Genomic DNA, 19955 nt, shown 5'->3' on the forward strand with positions numbered 1-19955 from the left:
ATAACCTGCATCTTTTATGTAAGAGTTTAATTCTACCTTTATTGTTGCATGTATTTCTTAATTATCCGTAATTGTGTACTTTGAAATGTGTATCACAATCTATACAACAACAGTGAGGTTTCCTCTTTTGGGTTTCTGCATCCTGCAGTCCACCCAGCATTGCCTTTGAAAACTAGGTCTTACATTACTTAGCACGTCCTTGTCTGTGGAGTTTATTCTCCAATTACTAAGCACCTATTATGTGCCCTCACTTTGTCATCCCAGGAACTCATATTGAATACATAACCCTAGTTGTCAAAGAACTTTCTATTCATTCATCCCTTCTCTTTTCCGACCTCTACTGAGTAACCACTCCTTGCCACATTGAAGAGAAAAGCTTAGAAAATGACTTCTTAAAAAAAAAAAAAAAAAAAATCAGTCAAGCCATAAGGAAGTTACCTGTCCTTTAATTAAAAAAGAATCCTCAGGGCTTCCCTGGTGGCGCAGTGGTTGAGAGTCCGCCTGCCGATGCAGGGGACACGGGTTCGTGCCCCAGTCTGGGAAGATCCCACATGCTGCGGAGCGGCTGGGCCCGTAAGCCATGGCCGCTGAGCCTGCGCTCCACAACAGGAAAGGCCACAACAGTGAGAGACCCGCGTACCGCGTACCGCAAAAAAAAAAAAAAAAAAAAAAAAAGAAAAGAATCCTCAAGTCAAATTCTAACACTTCTCTGGTCATAATATACCTAGGAAAATTCATTTAATTTATATCTGTGTCCATAGCTGTTTTGTTCGTTTAAATTATAGCCCGCAGTCTGAGCCGGGGGAGGAACAAAAATTGATGGGAGAAGAAATCAAGTTTAATGCAGTAAACCTCACAGTTCCACCAGAGACTAGGGGAAGTCTTCTCTCCGTGACATGACAACAATGCCTCAACAACTGTCCCAGGGTCACTCAGCAGTGTGGTCAGCTAGGAACAGAGCTGCCAGTCCTGCCTTTCTGTCCACTCCCCTCACCAGCAGCCCACATTCTCTCCTGTGTTCCCATCACTCCTCACAGCGAGGGTGGGGATGATGAGGTCAGCAGGCACCTCACACCAAACCGAGCACTGGATGGCTAAAGCTGTAGCTGCAATCTCACCTGTAACCTTTATAGAATCTTAATGAGAAGCGAAGCCACACATGGGGGGAAAAGTCAGCTGAGGATTTTAAACACCGGCACAAATGAGGTTCCTTCACTTCACATTCTGCTTCCCCCCGCCCCCGAAATCAGGAGAGCTTCAGGTCTGTGTCAGTTTCAGGTCATTGTCAGATAATCCTCAAAAAGCCAATGCCAAGTACAAAGAAACCAAATCAGGAAAAAAAATAAAAACCTCTGACCAAGCCAAGCCTCTAAATATAGCTTTTCCACTTACCTCAATGCAGATAATTCTAAGATATATATTTCTGATTCTATTCATTGCATTTAAAAGAGAAAGACCACACCAGGGTAAGCAATGCAGGGTGGTCAGACACATAATCTAATGACAGTGTGTGGAAGCCACTACAGAAGACAGCAGGAGCGCTGCCAGATGGTGCGGTGGGGCTGAGTGGCTGATTTCTATGCAGAGTTGCCGATGTTTTCCAAGTACGGATGGCTCTCATTGAAATGAAAATAGAAAATGCAGGACCAGAGCCCACACTAAACATTCAGTTTAGTAAAGACAGAAAACTGCCCACGAAAGTGGAAGGCACTTGGCCTTGCTATATTCTCAGTAGAGAGAGAGGAGCCTTCCTCCTGCAATCTTTTTACCGTTAGGCTAAAAGCCTGTCAGTCTTTGCAAAGGAAAACGGAACTGATAGCTGCGTCTTGTGCATTTGTTTTCTAGGGCCTGAAACGATGCTTTTCTGAGCCATAGGATTTGTTTGCAACTATACACTTGGCGAAAAATATGAAGAATCAAGAGGTCAGCAAGAAATGGCTAGCTAATGTGATTCTTCCAAAATGATAAAAGTACAGTCATCATAAGTCACCCGTAGCTCCTCACCTCCAGTCCTCTTTCTTCCTAAGAAAACGAATTTTGAAATTATTGGAACATCATAGGGGAATGTGGCAGCACATTCATTCTACCCAATTTCAGTGAGATAACGTCTGGAAAGGACCAATTGTAGTAAATAAGCTTCACCAACGAACAGGAAGGATACAAGAAGAAAAGTGATGGGCCAGTGAGCGGCGGTTTTGGTTTTTCTCGTGTCTATCTTAATTCCGTGGGCTCTCCAAGTTCCCCCCTGCACTACCATGGTTAGTGCACGGTAACCAAACTGCTCTTACTACTTTTTCCCTCCACCTCACCAACATCCACTAAGTCACCTACACCTTCCCTGGCTGCCTAAGTTACCCCTGCTTTGGTCTCCCAACAGCTCAGTCATACTCGGTATCACGGCACTTTTGTTTTCTTTTGGCAGCCACTGATGTTTACCTGGAGGTGATCCGAACTTCACGGAGATCAACTACAGCAAGGTGTGTCATTATCCCAAAAGAAATGGCACTGTCCAATGCACGTTGTGTCGTGTTCAATGGGGTCTTGAGTCCACTCCTGGAAAAACAACTGAGTCTTCTGACCACCACAGAAGCAGATCCCACCAATAAGTGAGCTCAAGGAAATAAGTATGTGTGGGAGGAGGGGTGGGGCGTGGACGTCTCCACCTCCTCCAGGTGAGGTGAAGCGGGAAGGGGCAGGGAGTTGGTAGGAAATTTCTCAAATAGGGTCAGGTGGGAGGGCATCAGAGTAACAAAGGCAAAAAACACCACTCTAGTTTGGGCCAAAGGGGAAAAAGGAATGATGGCCATACTTCCAAATAAAGAAGCCAACTAGGTTCATCACCTATCATCTCCTTTCTTCATCTCTCCTCTACATTCCAGTGGTTTTCAACTATTGCTGCATCTTCAACTCACTTGGGAGCTTTGTAAAAATGACCAGACTGTGCCCCAGATTAATTAAATCTCAATCTCTGGATGAAACGCAGGCATCAGGAGGTCTTAAAGTCGCCCAGGTGATTGCAATGATCAAGTAAGATGGAAAACACATCTCTGTTCCATTTTTCTCTCTCTTCACTTCTCCCCAGACCCCCATGCCACACACCTGCGTGGTGTTAACTGGCTGAATTCCTGACTAGTGCAGCAGGAGGCAATACTCAGGCTTCAGAGTAAATATGAGCTGACTTCAATCCTGGCTTTGCCATTTACGGGCACCTGCCTGGGTTCATGGCCTCTCTGAGCCACAGTTTCTCATCTGGGGAGTAATGGGAGCTTACCACGATGAATGTAGATTCTTAAAACATGTTAATGTCTTTTTTATTTTCAGAGATCAATGTCACAGCGACATTCCCCATGTCCTCAAACTATTGTTTTTTTCTCACCTCTTAGGAAAGCTCCCACTCAAGGTCTAATAATTTCAAAGTTGATCACTCCAGGTATATTTGCTTATCAGCCCAAAATGATCTGAAATCAGTAGGACTTTAGGAGTTGTGAAAGGTATTAGTTTCCTGGATTGCTCTGAGGTGAAATCCAGGTATGATGGATAATTTTATGTGTCAACTTGGCTAGGCTACAGTCCCTAGTTTTTTGGTCAAATACAAGTCTAAATGTAGGTGTGAAGGTATTTAGATGTGATTAACATTTAGATCAGTAGACTGTTCCTTTGCACATGTCACTTAACCCCAAAGTTTAAAAGTATTAGAATTCTCCCCTTTCTCAGTGAGAATGCTAGTAGAGTTTAGAACCCCCAGCTGCTTCTGGTCACCAGATGAAGTGAAGATAATAGTAGGAATCTGGGGAATACAGAGATAGTTTAGTCAGCATCTTTTGTTAGAATATTCAGAGTACTTCTGACTTTAAAAAAAAAAAAAATCAAGGGTGTATCTTCTAAAACACATATATTGGAGCATTTAAGGGGGCAACTAAAAATAAGGTTAAATGCATTTTGGTGAAGCTTTTAGTAAATGATCCCAAAGATACCAGGAGATGAAAGAATGCTCCTTTCAGTCAATACTTGTGTTAACCATTGTGTGATAAAACAGATAGTTTGAAAATTCCAGTTAATTCCGAAGACTTTTGGAATTTGCCTCTTCACTCAGCATTATTAGTTCCTACTGACCTGCTGCTGTGCGGTGTTGTGAATATTAAGCACATTATCAAACTGTTATTACCACAGGCTACCTTTCGTCAGTTAATATAATAAAATATTTAAATTATGATAAACATTATGTACTTCGACCAAAACAATATAGTGTCACTTCTTAAATTTAAAAAAATTCAATATATGCTTTATACAATATCAAAATAGCTTAAATGGCACTGTTTTTCAAAAAATGTGCTTCTGCTTATCCCATAATCCTTTTAGTATTTTCTTGGTAATTCAGCAAAACTCTTTAAACTGAACAAAATTAGGATTTTGTGCTTCTATGTTTACAGAAAGAGCATATCAGACTGACAAATTTGATAATCTAAAATAAAAAGAAAGAAAAAACTGTTCTTATTTCAAAGGTTCAAAAAATAAAGGTTATTTACTATGCAGACCAGGACTTCTTGTTTTTAAGATAGCAAATTAGAAAAACATGGTAAGAGTTAGAGGTTACTCAATCAGGTTGAAGCTGGGACTTTTACTCCAGCAGCTCTTGTTCCCCAAATTATATCTGATAATGTTCTAAAGTCTAAACATATTTTAGTTCAAAAAGATACTCAGCTCTTAGATATAAAATGGCACTAAGCTTCCAAATATCAACAGGTTTACCCACCCTCTTCAACTAATGTATCTGTTTTCAGAGTAATCTGCCACTCAGGACCTCTGAATCATAATATTTGAGGAACTGAAACTTTGAGCTAAACTGTTTGTTTGCATTTTCCTGTGCGTAATCACAGGAGAGGGGCATTAATAAAGGGGTTGGAGTATTGGCCACTACCAAGGCCTATTATTTCAGCAGACTCATGGCAACAGGGCAAAGCTGAGTGTGTGCAACTGTGACATAATTTCAGCCTGTATTGTGTTGAATGGAAGAGAAGACCAATGTGTCCGCAGATACAAGCAGTAAAATATCCCAGAGTAGTTGCAAACCGGAAACAGTATCTATATTTCTCAACAATTCAAGAAAGATAGTGATAAACCTTACCTTAAACTGGCTACAGAAGTATTATTACCTGTAAAGCAAGATGGCGCCCGTAAACTTAAAACTGGCAAAATCCCATTGAATTGCATTTCAGAGAGAGGAGGGAACTTGAAATGGTACTGTTTTGAGGGTGTCCACGAGGGTGGGCAAGCATATGTTCCTGCTAAGCAGAGGAAGTGGTACACCCGGATTTCTTCCGAAGTGTGAGGTCTTTATAAACTCATCCTCGTGGGGGCTGTTTTAAATGGAAAGAAAATGACACACAGTCCCCAACTAGGCTTCTGAACTGTTTGGAGAGGGTTGCCACTTTCCCCAGACATTAGGTTACTGTGGGGGAATTTTCCAAAGTTGTCAACAATTCCATTTTTAAACTCAGTTCTTCCTCTCCACATAAAACAGATGCGAGGCAGTATGAACTATATTTGGTCTAGCAGGAGATATAAGTTTTTTTTACATTGCTGACTCCTACCTGACAGTGGAAGACGTATTCTGGTGTGGTTTTCTTAAACTTCATGTTCCAAACCAAGGCCACTCCATCTGGTTCATGGGGAGCATCTTCGTTGTTGTTGTAGGAAGCGACCATCAGCTCGGGGTACTGGATGGAAGAGGTCACAAGGATGGCTTATGCCAAGACGACGACACAAGGAAAACATTCTTATTCCAACAGACACATGCTATATTACATACTTTAAATGGCACTTTCTTTTTAAGCTGTGGCATACTTAATACCAACTTCACGTCTCAACCCACTGCAATCTGGTTTCTACTCCCAACAAACGTTCCACGTGTGCTGCCATAGTCACCAATGACTACTAAACTGCATGCTCTGCTGGACCTCTCTGGGTTATGTGACATTTGGGCTACTCCCTCCTTTCTCCTATGTTGGCTTCCATGACATCTTTCTCTCCTGATCTTCTTCCAAACCACTCTTTTCAGTCCCTACAGTTTCTTCTATTACCTATATTCCAAGGGGGGCTGTTTTCTGCCCTTATTTGTCTCTATCGACACACTGTCCCTGCGTGAACTCATCAATAGCTTTAATAAGCATTAATACATTGACAATGTTCAAATCTTTACCTCTAGGCTTGATTTCTCTCTGAGGTGCAGATTTTACAGCTACTGGGGATTTCTCAAGGCTGTCCATAGACACGTCAGATGCAGTGCCTAGGAAAGCGAGCTTGTTGCCTTCTACAAAAACCTACTGCTCTTTCAACATTCCCTCTTCCAACATTCATCCCTTTAGTGCTTTGCACTGACATTACCTAGCTGTCCAGGCCAGACACTCCAAGTTCATTTTTTACTCCTCCCTCTTTCTCATCTTCATATACTGTGTTTCACTACTTCCTCAATGGTAATTCAAATGCATGTTTTCTTTCTATCCTTAAGATCAGAGGGCTCCTAAATGAATTTCTTGTCTGGATGAAGACAACAGTTTTTTAAATGGCTTCCTGCTTCCAGACTTGCCATGCCCTACCCTCACCTACTCCACTCTTCATCCTTTGTCAATATGATTTTACAAAACATACATTTGGCTAAGTCACTCCTCTGCTTAAAATACTTTAATGGCTCATCATTACTTTCAAGATAAAATCCAGGTCATATAGAATCCTTCATCATCTGTTATTTTCTACTTTCTCGACTTAATCTCTTACAACCTTCCCTCCCTCCTCCCAACCCCACTCTATGACCCAGCCTCACTGGGCTAGTTCTGAGGTTCATAGGTACAGCCTCTGTACCATGAGTCTGATACTCACTCTCACTGGAATGTCTCTTCTGTGTTGGTTACATCGTTAACACCAAGTCCTCCAGACAATCCTATCTAACTATCCACCACCCCTCCTTGCCTCTCATCAGCTCCCTTAGCAATTATGTGTGTCCCCCTATTAAAGCCCCTGTCAAACTGTATTATGGCTTCTCCTGGTCTATGTCTGTTACTAGATTGTAAGCTCTTTGAGTATAGGGACTTGTTTTTATTGACCTCTGAATCCAGAGTATAGTAAGTCCTAGCACAATAAACTTGTGCAAAATCTGTTGAATTACAAATGCTCTTTCTTACGTCAGTAACCCTGTGCTCAGCGGCAAGACCTTACCTTTAATCCTTTGTTGTTAAATAACACCAACAGTTAAAAGCTGAAGTAAAAGAAACACAAGTAGTAAAGTAACAAAGAGGACTCTACAGTGAGTAGAAATACCTACTCACCATACCTGAACTCTATGCTGAGTGTTATAAATAAACTGAGGCTGAATCTCATGGCAGGTATTTAGGAGTTAGAGTACATTTCATGAAAATGTCATTCCTACCTGGGATTCCCATAAGGCAGCTCCGTTAAAAATAGCATCAGGATTATAGCAGATCATATCAGTCTCTGCTCACAGGTAATTTTTCCCTTCTTTTTCACTACACTGCATATATTTAACATAAGATTGTCTGTATAAATTTGAACATCAACTTTTTTTCTATCAAAAATAATTAAACCTAAGTCTTCTATGTGATTGTAGTCATTCTTTGAGCTCCCTCAACTTAAGAAAGCTGCAGAGAGTTACAACTCGCCAGTTGGTACAGAGAAAGTATAAGCCTACAACGACACACACGTATGTGGCCACCAGGGGAAAGTAATCATTCTTTATTAGAAAACACTCCTCAGCGGATGAATCAAAGGCCTGTTAAGAAAGGCCTTTGATTCAAAGCCCATTCAAAGAAACTAACATCCAGATAAACACAGAAGTCTCCAGACTGTCCATCTGAAGTTTAACTATGTCACATGTGAAAAGGCAACTCTATAAACATCAACACCACTACCATAGTGGCCAATGGACAGCCAGATGTGTCTGGAATAATATCCCACAGCTCCACATCTGGGTCTCATCGCTGGCTCCCACTTGCAGTTCTTCTTTTTTCATTAAAAAAATATTTTACATTATTGCGTTTAAAACTCCTTTAGAAAACAGGGAGAATTTCTGTAAAATACCAGTGAAATGCTTTTGGTGAAATATCTATAACTAGGATCAAAAGGCCTAAAGATACTGATTAACTCTTATCTCTTGAAAGTGTTTGTGATTTCAAAGTCTCCTCTAGTATGTTTGTTTGAACATGACTAATCATATTTTCTTATTTTCCAATAAAAAGTAGTAAATCTCTGCACGACTATTTAAACTTTAAAGGTTAAAATTATTATCTTAAAGAGAATATTAACTACTAGGAAGTTTGTGACTGCTCACGGGGCTGAATTATCTAATATTTAACCTAGGAGAATTTTACCCGGAAATTACCAGATCTGCTCTCAAGCTGCTTTTTCTTATAAAGAAATAAAATCTGACATTTATTGGCGAGGAAGGAACCAACATGTTTTAAGCGCCATTATGTGCCAGACACTGGGCTGTGGAACATGTTCACTCATTTGATCCTTACAATTCTCTAAAGTAAGCAATGGTTTTCCTACTTCTACAGACAAAGAAGCCAAGGGTCCCCGGGTAAGGAACTTGTTCCAAGTTAAGTTGCTAATAAATGATAAAGTGAGGCCCTGCTTGAAGTCTATTTGGTTTCAAAGACCATGTCCCTTCCAGCCCACTGTGGCATGCGTCAAGTGCCCCCTCCCCCCATGCATATGAGAGGCACTGGTGCCAGGTAAAATGTGGGACACGAATTTCAACAGTAACATGCTTTGCTTCATAGGAGCTCATCACTTAGCAGAGGGAGGTGAGACACATGTATGAATAACAACAACACAAATATGAAAGCAGAACATGCTAAGATGGAGATACAAAAGGAGGTCTATCAAAGCACAGAGGAGAAAATAACTACTTTAGTTGGAACGGGGTATGGTAGGGAGAGATATTGGAAAGGACTTCTGAGAAGAAATGAGACTTGATTGGGCCCTGTTAAATGGCTAGGTGATTAGGAGAGAAGTGAGAGGAGAGTATAGACGAGGGTAAATATTGTAGAGTCAGGTAAATATTGATGCGGGAAATCTCTCTTGGGTGTCTGCCTGGTTCACAGTGATTCTCCCAATCTTTGGAGATTACCTCAATACACAGGTGTCTAACTTCCCAGGGACAATTAATTCATTGCAGGGTTCATACCTGACCCAGCTGGGGCAATCGCATTCTCTAACTTGGCTACTGTAACTTTTGAGCTGAGACACAGAACCCATGGGCTGGCAAATGAGTCAGCTTACGACAGCATCTTATTGGTGAAGCCTCTCAAGCTGCTCAGATTTATACTCCTGAGTCCCCGTTCATCATCTCTTCCGTGGATTCCCTGAGCACCCTAGTAGCTCTCGAATAAATTTCCCTTTTTCCTTAAAGTAGCCAGGGGTAAAGTTTTCTTGACTAATGCAGTGGAGAACATATTCAGGAGACAGCAGGTTATAGCACCTGGCTGGGAGGCAGGTGATAGGAAGAGATGAAAAAGATAAAAGGGCTGCAGATGCCTCAGGGCATCCTCACAGAAGTCACTGAGTACAGGCTGATGATTTTAGACTTCACTCTGGGAGTCATACACTCCAACTACTACTACTACTAATTCTACCACTACTTTAACATTTATTCAATATTTTTTATATACTAGACAGTTTTAAAACTCCAAGTGTTTTAAATACATTTACTCATTTAATACAATAAGCATGTGAGCTAGGTACAATTATCATTTTATGAGTGAGGAAACTTAAGCCAAGAAAAGTCAGGTAATTTGCTCAAGGTGACACTGAGAGCAAATAAGTAATCTTTACAAATAGTAAACTGGAAAAGTACTTACAATGACTCAACAGTGTAGAGAATTGAGGCAGGGAGACCAGTTAGGAAGCTATTTCCTAATATAAGCACAAAGTGGAGGCCATGACATAAAGTAGGTATCAACTCCACATGTAAGTGGATTTGAATTGATCACAGTGGGGGTCTTTTTACTACCGTAAATTTGATTGGGTTTTGCAATTAAATGAGCTATCAAAAATTACTTGAAGAGGGATGGGGGAAGAATGGAGTAGGAAGCTGGGGTTAGCAGATGTAAGCTATTATATAGAGAATGAATAAACACCAAGGTTCTACTGTATAGCACAGGAAACTATATTCGATATCCTATGATAAACCATAATGAAAGAGAATATAAAAAGAATGTATATATATGTATAATTGAATCACTTTGCTGTACAGCAGAAATTAACACAACATTGTAAATCAACTTTACTTCAATTAAAAAGAAAAACGACTTGGCTTTGTATCTTGGATGACTCCAAGGTTCGAGGATGCAACTTACATATGAGAGGAATATACATGGTGGGAGTGAGATCATAAGTCTGGTTTTGTATATGTCTGCCAAATCTGTCATGTGATATGTGGATAGTATTATTGACCCCCTGTGCTAAACGATATTCAATGAATAGCAAAGTTGACATAATTCCCCAAGCACCCAAATGTCTTCCAGGGAATAATGTTTGGTGGATATTTTGCAAATATCGCAAAGTTAAAGTGTTCTTGTTTAAGAAGTACAAGAGGTCACAGCAAAGCTATGCAGGAATCTTACAGTTTCTTCCTTTTTTCCCCTCTGTTCCATTCTGTTCCATTCATAATCATCCTAAGCATACATGCCTCTACTAGACGCTAAGACAATGCCTCTATCCTTTTCTTCTTTCTTAATATCACTGGATTGCATGTAGATTCACTCAGAAAGTCTCTTCATTCCATACGTATGTCAACCTGGTCCTTTGAACCCCAAAATTGTTATGATGTAAGGGCTCTAATTCCTGTTTCTTATGCTCCAAAGAAAATACATTTTTCAGAAATGCAAACCCCTTCCCCACAGTGTAGATGGCAGGTTACACAAAAATGGGGAAAAACAGATGCAGTCTCTCTATGGGGGAGTTTCTGCCCTTTCCAGTTTCACCTCCTGCAACAAAAACGACACACAAGATCCTGTGTGGAAACAAACCTATCTACAGGCAATAGGGCCCACCACACGCTGAGGCCAGGCAGGGACCAGCCCCACTGGTGAGCCCCCTGCTGCCTCCTCAGGGAGAGTTATCAGTGAAACCTGCCTTTGAGGAATGTGTCAGATAAGGTTCCTGTGTAATTTCCAGGCTCTGAACAAGTGAACAAGCCGAGCTAAGTGTCTCCTCAGCCTTGGATCTGCTTTCTGCACACACACCCGAGCGTGCTCACAGAGCACCCACGCACTGGCGGGAAGTGGCTGGGCACACCCTGCCTGTATTAGCCTCTGCACGACCATGCCCTGCGTGCTGTCTTGTTTGGATGTAAAAAGAGATTCAAGGGGAGAGATCACTTGCCCACTTTGTGGCTGCTGACAGTCTGGTTGCAGGGGTTTACATTCCTCTTCAGTGTTCCTGTTCTCAACATGACTAAATGGGGCTCTTCACATCACCTGCTTTACTGCTCTGCCTAGAACACACTCTTCTCCCCTCCATTTGTCTAATCCCAGTCTTCTAAGATGCCCTGTCCAACCAGAGACAGACTCCAACCTCCACTGAATCCTGAAAGCACTTGCTCTCGGCCCTACGTCACTCAGCCCTTAGAACCTCTTTCGGTTCCAGATTCATAAGCCCTTTGTGGGAGGCACTGGTAAAGAGCATATGCCTGAAAGTGCTGAAAGACTTGGGTTCAAAGCCCTGCTGTACCACATCCTAGCTGAGGGACGGTTAGTAAGATACTTAGTTGCTCTGAGCCTCCATTTCTTCAGCTATAAAATTAAAATAGTAACAGTGGCTGCCTCACTTGATGTTGTGAGGGTGAAATAAGACAATGCCTCCAGAGCAGCTGGCACAGTGCTTAGTATATAAGAAACACAAATTAAAAGCTAGCCATGATAATTATTCCCAATAAAAGCACAGACTGTAAGAAAACAGAAACTGCACTGTGCATAAATGCCCAGTACTTATCATCCCTATTTCCCTCATTGCTATTACGTCATTGTCATTACAGGAGGGGACGCAGCATGGTGATCAAGAATGTGAGCTCAGGAGTCAGACCACCTGAGTTCATATTCTGACCTCACCACAATTAGGCTGCGTACCTTTATGTGCATTATTTAACTACTCAGTGCTGGGTAAATTATACACTAACTGAGTAGGCCATTAAATTGGCTTTTGGTAAATCTGCCTGCTTTCACTATGAATGCTGCACTAGGGTGTTTAGATTTTTTTTTTCTTGCAGGCAATAGGGAGTTTTAATCCCGGGAGTGAAGTGATCAGATGTGCGTTTTTCGAAAGATTATTTGGCTAGATGTCTAGAGGGAAAACTATAGGTGGACAAGTTTGGATGTAGAAAGAACACAAGAAGGTTAGCAGTACTACAGGTGTAAGATGATGAATATATGAGCGGCGAAACGGACAGTCTTGGTGACAGACCGGGTCTGGGAGATAAGGGAGAGAAAGTTTCTAATGTTAATGACGCAAGTTTTGCTTTAGGTCCTTGGGTATATTGTGATGGCTTTAACAGAGAATGGAGGAAGCAAAAAAGGATTTCAGACGTGTGGAAATAATGAGTTAGTGATTAGTTTGAGATTCTATGGGACACCTGAATGGATCTGTCTGGTGTGTAAAGTGGAATTCAGGAGGGAGATTGGGCGGGGGATAGAAAAAGGCTGCCCACGTGGTGGTTGAATCCATAGCAGTGGAAGAGATCTCCCACAGAGAGCACGTCGAGAAGAGTAAAGGTTGAGGGCATGACCACGAGGACCATGAGGGTAGGAGAGGAAAAAGAAGTCTTGGAGGAGTTCGAGAACTGAAAGAGAGTCGAGCTGTGGAACTCAGTGGAAGGATAATATTTTTAGAAGTATGGGGAAGTCAACAAAGCTGGATGACAAAGAGAGGTCGGGGCAGATTAAGGCTTAAAAATATTCACATGGATTTGACAAGTAGGAAATCATTGGTGACTTTAGTGAGAGCAGTTTCATGGACAGAATGGCCTGGCTCTTCGTCTGGTCCCTAGTAAGTACTCAATGTGTATGAATAAGAGAGTGCAAATTTTAAACTGAAACTTCAGTAAAATGAGAAAGAAAACCAATAGGCACAGAAAAAAATTGCAGGTTAGTGAACACATCCAAAATAGTGGAGCAATTCTCTCTTATTTTTTTTAAAATACAAATGCCATGAGAACACAAGTCCAGTTTGTCCCATCCCAGCAACCATCCTTACCTGGAGAGACCAGTCCATACAAGTGACTACTCGGTGCTTGGACCAATGCTCATCGTAGAACTGACGATTGAAAGAAAGGTTGGCTCCAGCCTGGACATCCCTAGGAGGGTTTAAACATCAAACTAGTGCTCATACTGAAAGAATGAAATGGCGAGAGCATGGCGCACGATACTCTCTAAAGCCAAAGCATCAACTTAGACAGCAAACTCTGATCGTAAATAAACTAAAGGTGATCTCCTTTCTGCAAAGCTCTCTCTAACCTGGCCCAGAAAAGGTTCCCACATGTTGTTCCAAGCCTGGTGTGAAATGTCAAATTTGTTTCAGGTTCCTATCTTGAGCAGTTCTAAAGCATTCTCCTCCCCCTAATAAGCTCTGCCTTGAATCAGAGTTCACAAGAAATCTCCCAGCTCGCAAGGAAGCGCAGCACATTTGGAGAGTCTTTGGTATCAATACCACCTTATCTGGCCTTAGACCAGAAATGACATGCATGTCTCTCTTTACCTGTAATTTCCGATTGAAGGTGGCAGTTGCCTCCTTGCTCAATAGCAAGTGAAAAGTTCTACAGTGAGACAGGCCTGCTGGGGAATGAGGGATTCACCAAACACCTTAGGTACTTAACACAGACCAAAATATCACCTGGGTGGAGGAAGATTACACTTTGGCTACTGTTTACTTGCCTGATATTCAACTGGCTGCAAAACCTCCTCTGAAGAACTCTGCACTGGTCATGCATTCGCTCCACAAGACCGAGTGTTTAAATTGAGTCATGCTTGTTCTGTGTCAGCAGCTATGGGATCTGCATAAAAAGCTGCCTATACTCCTTGGGCTTCAGTTCAGGAATTCTTCCACACTCACCCTTTTTTTTCTGTTCATTTGCTTCATTCCATTGCTTTCCACCCTGTATCACTTGCCCTATATAGTTCTTGTTCAGACTGGGTGACTTGACCTCAGATTAGGTACTTGGGCTCCAAGCAGCTGACTTATTATGACTTTTTTTTTCCCCCTGCTATCCTTTTCTCAGCTCCACCACTGCAAACTCAGGCAAGAGGTACGTGCCCCCAAATATCTGCCAGGAGCCCAGTATAACACTGTACCAGACACCCAGAGGGAAAGAGAACTCAGCAAACTAACTGAGCCATAGAGTAATGGCTTTTTAAAAGAAAACAAATATAACACATATATTCCAAATATTATTCTCTTTGATGTAGTCTAATGATGCTGTTGACTGTTTAGAACATTTTTAGAACTCCCTTTTGAAACTGTTTTCAGAGCCACGGTTATATTGCCTTGAGCATCTTCAACGATGACAGGTTGGCCTTTGACAATGTATTTGAATTTTAGAAGCAGTAAAATGTCAGGTCTAATGAAAAAGGCAGGTAATCTCATCTTTTCATGTTGTTCTTGGCCAAAAGAAATTGGTGGCTAAAAACCAGCTATATCGCTCACAAAGCTCATAAAGCGCCTCCAATTATCCACACGAAGATGGTTGACAGCCCCTGCCGAACGTAATACATTTGTTGCAGTCACAGGGAAAGTCATTTGGGGCCATTTACTTCTAATGGTTAGTTAAAAGTAAACGGCACTTGTATTTCCTAAAAGGCATATACACATAATCTTATGGCATCAAAAGAGGAAAGAGTTGCCAGTCTCTGTTTGCTGTCTCCCACATCAGTTAAGGTCTCCCATATCTCATGTTTATTTTCTTCGGCTTCCTGTTTGCTTAGACATCAAAAATAGATCTACTGGATATAACACAAATCTCCTTTTGCTGCTTATGTTTTCTCAGAGGACAATGTACATGACTCTGCCAGTCTCTATCACCTGGGCTGTTCCCCAGATATCAAGTTCAAAAGCATTTCATGGAAGCACATGATAATTACAAGGAAACTCTAAGCCAGAAGTCATAACCAAAGCCCTTAGTCAAAGCTGTTCAGCAAGATCAGCTCTGGAATTTCATACTCCTCTGATTTGTTAGGCTTGGAACTTGCCTACTCAAAACATAAGTGAATTTAGAATCAACAGAGAACTTATCACAGTATTTTTTTAAATGCACACAAGAAACTAACCCATCTTTTTCCTCTAACTCTCGACCACTATAGTCAAAGAAGATATCGGAGTCTTCTGCCAGCGCTCTTTCAATTACCCGTATTGTCCGATCAAAAAAGATGAGAAATTCCTCTGAGTGAAGGATCTGCTGTTTTTCTTCCTCTGTCAGCTCCCTTGGAGGAGCTATTTATGTAAAAGAGATTATTGGGAAAGAAAAAAAAAAAGGGGATAATTAAAACATTTCAAGAGGAATCCAACTCTTGAAAGACATTGCTTATCAAAAGAGTGATAAGACACAGTGAAATAAACCATTGTTAATATTAATTCTAAATTACTCTTAAATTCACATCAAAGGTTTTTGCAGATGTCTTCACTGACAATTTGACAAAAAGATTTCATATCTGGACTAATTACTATTTTGAAGAGTTGAAAAATATTACAAATGAAAATGATTGGTGTGTTTTAACAATGAGTTCTGAACGTTATTTTCTTTAGAACTGAACTTGAAAAACAGCTCAAATAGTACATAATAGAGAAATCTATAAAACCATGTATATCAGATTGTAAAGCTGCACATACTAAATAATTAAGAACTATCTATAATACGATCTAGATAGCACCTTTCCTCTTTCTACTGATAAATTCATTTTATTTTAGATAGTTACTTGATAAGACTGATTGATTGTTATATAGATTCTCCTCGAAAACTGAAACGTGTCCTTCCAAACGCACCTTTACCCAAGGTATCTTCTGCTTTTAAACAAACACATGGAACAAATAAATGCTATAAGACACCTCATAATTGTTACTATGCCTTACTTTTCCAGCATGATTAATCTTATAAGACTAAATTTGAAGATACAAAATAAGGCAAAGAGAGATTAAATAACTAGCAATATGTCATAGTGTCTGAAAGTCAGCTCACCTCAGAGTCACGATTAGGTTATATAAACTGTTCCTTCAGTAGCAGGGTTTACATAAAACTATAGAGGAAGGATTAGGAACTCCCCCAGAGTGAGAAATCCCTAAGGGCAGAAACTGTCAGCTGAACCTCTATGGTTCTTCAGGAACCTCAGTTCAACTTTTGTGCAGAGAGACTTCAATAAATGTTTGATCAATTACCCTTCCAGTAGGACCAGAAGCTCCTGGAGTTTAAGCTACAGGAGGAAGGTAGTGCATTAAAACCATAGGGGTCCCTGGTGGAATGACTCACCCACAGAATTTCCCAAACACTTCCACAACCATCCTGATAACCAGGACCGATTTCTACCTGGCCACGTGGTCAGAGGAATCATTTAGGTATAGCCACCTATAGCATAATGTTTTATGGAAGTGTTATTTGATTTGATTAATGGTATCTTGAAGCCACTGTCCTGAGAAATCTGAACTGTCAAGAAGCCCTCCTGCAGAGCCATGGAAGTAGATCTCAAGCTTTTAATGTTCATAATGTCTTTCCCCTTCTGGCCTCCCCTCCCCTGCCCCAGACTGAAAGGCATAAGAGGTCTGGAAAGACTCCAGGGTCTGTATTTGTACAAGAAATTAGAATGATTATGATGTAGTTGATTCACACCTTGAGAAGTGGAAAAACATGATTCATCCACTACAGCAGAAGATTATCTCCAAATACAGCTCACCCTGGTGTTTCTAGCAGCCCTAAATATAGCCAGAAATATTTCTTTGTTGCTGAAGTTTCCAGTGCCCTAAATGTGCCCATGTGTTCGGGACTCTCCAAAAACCTCCATCAACAACTGCTGAGCAATGCTGCACAGACACTAGTTTGAGAAATGGTGAAGTGGGCAATGTGTAAACTGTAAATAACAAGAACTCTACAAAACCAGCCTGGAATCCAAGACTTACTCCGCCATTTGCTAGCTTGGATTCTTTAATCAATGAAAGCTCTCTAAGCCGCAGTGTTATCCATAAAATGAGGCAATGATACCTAAACTTTAAGTCTGGTTTAAGACTTAAATATACTGACAAATAGTTCAGCATTCAATAATTAGCAGTTATATATAATTAGTCTACTTTCTAAAACACCCATAAATGAGGCATTTGAGTTTTTTCACCCTGATATAAGTTCAAGAAAACAGTAAAACTACTAAATGTAACTAGGTAAAGGGGAAAACACTAGGGTCCTTTTGTTTTGGTCAGTACTGTTATATAAATAAATAAACTTCACTAAACAAGGATGCTACAGGACCAAGAAGAATGTCTTATTTTAAAAGCTTCATTCGGCTTTTGTCAATGCTGATGGATGACTTGAGACACACTTGAAATTAAGCAGAGATATAGGAATTTTTTCCCTTTATTCCTGTTTTTACATTTTAAAAATATCTATTCTATTCTCTGTTTATCTTTTTGAGCTACTTGTATTCCACCTGTATATTTCCTTACAGGTCCATTACCTTGAATAAAAAACAGTTCCTGTGTAATTTTCTGTAATCTTTTTCTTCCCTGTAGCTTACTGTCATTTTGATCTCAGCTTTCAAGACATACAACTTCTTCTCTAAGAGAAACATAAATGGCTGATCAAAGTGTATTTGCAGAGGCCAAGTTCAGGTAAGTGAAGCAGTAGCGTCTCCAGATATTATGTTTGGCAATACAATATTTGGCTTGAAATTAAATTGCTACTGAAGCAAAACAAAGAGCATATTTTATATTAAGCTTTGATGTCTAACAGGGATCAAATGACATGATTTGTTAGCACAAAATAATAAGATGCATGTGCGGATGAGTACTTTTTAAAAGTCATAAACAATATTCAACTTAGGAGTTAAACAGAGCTACAGTTATTTTCGCTAAAACCCCAAACCTCTCATATTTAAAAGTCTTTAAATTGATGTGTTATTACAATGTAATGAAAACATAATGGAGTATCCAGGAACCACAACCAAAATCTGTATTTGGAGGTAAAACCTCTCCAGACATCATATTTCATGAAAAAAAAATTAGTTGATTAATGGAGTCCACAAAATTTAAAATATAAGCATAAACAATTAAAATCAGAATTGTATTACTCCAGGAGAGACCCCAAATTCTCCCTAAAATCTCTGTTTCTTCAGCTTTTCCCTATCCCTGGAACCTAAAGAATTATTTTCAACATCTTCTCTGCATAAAAAGGTAGGAAGTAATTTAATAGCAACAGGCGTAACAGCGCAAAACAAGGGCAATGATAATGTTTGATTTTTCTTACAAGTTAAGCAGAAATTGCTATTATAGCAGGTTTGTTGTTTGTTTTTGCAACATGGAGTATTTCTGCCAAGAGCTAACAATATTTTATGCATTTAAAGTGACCTTTTTTAAGAAATAAAGATTCTTCAGGAAAAGTAGTACACATGGATATGACTTACATATGAGCCAATGACAGCACAATTTTCAAACTTACCAAAATTTACCTGAACAGTTATATTTAGCTTGAATAAGAAGTACGAAAACCATGTACTAGAGTCATGAAACTCAAAGTTTAGAGAACTGCCTAATTCTATGAATTCATGGCCTGCAAAATTAAAATCTAGTATGAATTTTATTTTAGGGTCTACTTTTAATTCTTTTTATTATAGAAATGTTAATTTGTCTTGGTACTGTACATGAGAATCCTTTTTTATGTGTCTCTCACGTTGATTCTATCCTATTTGCTATGCTTCTTAACTTTTCTTATTGACCTGAATGTGTACTTTTTCAATTTCTTTTTGATTTACTCTATTTACTAGACACTATAGCTTTTGATTTCTAGAGTTCCTGGATGTTTTTTCTCTGTAAAAATGTAAAATCTGTAATGGAATCCACAATTTATATTGAGTATTTTACAATCTCATCTTTAGGTCAAAAGTAATTTTTAAAATATCCATTTCAGAAATGTCTTGCCTTGTTTCAATGATATAGCTTTAAATTTCAATATAAAAATTACATCTTTTAAATATTTTTCAAGAATATGTCAAAAAGATTAAAAAATAAGTAAGTAAACCCACATAAATATTCAATCAGATTAAATAGGGACAGTAGCTCTTACTGAATTTTACAGTGAAATCAGTTCAAAAACAAGAGGAAGAAAACCAAACCAAACTAATAAAGAATGATGTCCTTCTCTGAAGTTAATGTGAGGTTTATGAGTTAATGTGCATTTACAAGAGTCACGTTTCCAATTCTGTTGCTTTAAATCTCTAAACATGAAGATACTAGGACACTCACATATAGAAATTTCCTAAAATTTTATTAAAAGCTAAAAGCTACCTGCTGTTTTCCCTACTCTGATGTGGAAAAAAGAGTGAGAAGAGTAATAAATCAAACCCATATTTCTTTACTGTTTAATGCATTTTTGATGTCACATGGGCAAAAATGTCAAAAGCTAGTGAGCACTGATTTTTTTTCCCATCTCCCCCTCAGCACTTTTTTTTTTTTAACTCCAAAAACGGCCAGATTTCTCAAAAATGTGTTCCCTGGTTTGAAACTGTGTATGTCAAGTTTCAGCCCAGAGCAAATGTTTATGGATAAGTAATAAATCCCTGAAACTCAGGGTTCCTATGGAAGTGCTGACACAGCCCTGACTACCATGCAGCTGTATGAATGGCGCCACGATTGTATCTGCTAGAGATTCTTTAAAAAGTTTGCAAAATACTGTCTTGCTTTAAAAAAAAATAGCCAGA

General features: G+C 39.7%; 1 protein-coding gene across 4 annotated transcripts in view; it reads right to left on the reverse strand.

Annotated features, from left to right (window-relative positions):
- The window catches only part of DYNC1I1 (dynein cytoplasmic 1 intermediate chain 1), a 338242-nt gene that overhangs the window by 114774 nt on the left and 203513 nt on the right, over positions 1–19955 (reverse strand). For all 4 annotated transcript variants that reach the window (XM_065884069.1, XM_065884071.1, XM_065884070.1 and 1 more), the window contains 3 exons: positions 15333–15495; positions 13267–13366; positions 5592–5717 (listed from right to left, as the gene is read on the reverse strand). In XM_065884069.1, coding sequence (XP_065740141.1) covers positions 5592–5717; positions 13267–13366; positions 15333–15495 — 389 coding nt within the window. The remainder of the gene's footprint in view (positions 1–5591; positions 5718–13266; positions 13367–15332; positions 15496–19955) is intronic.

Source organism: Phocoena phocoena, chromosome 9 (genome assembly GCF_963924675.1).
Source record: "Phocoena phocoena chromosome 9, mPhoPho1.1, whole genome shotgun sequence".
NCBI lineage: Eukaryota > Metazoa > Chordata > Mammalia > Artiodactyla > Phocoenidae > Phocoena > Phocoena phocoena.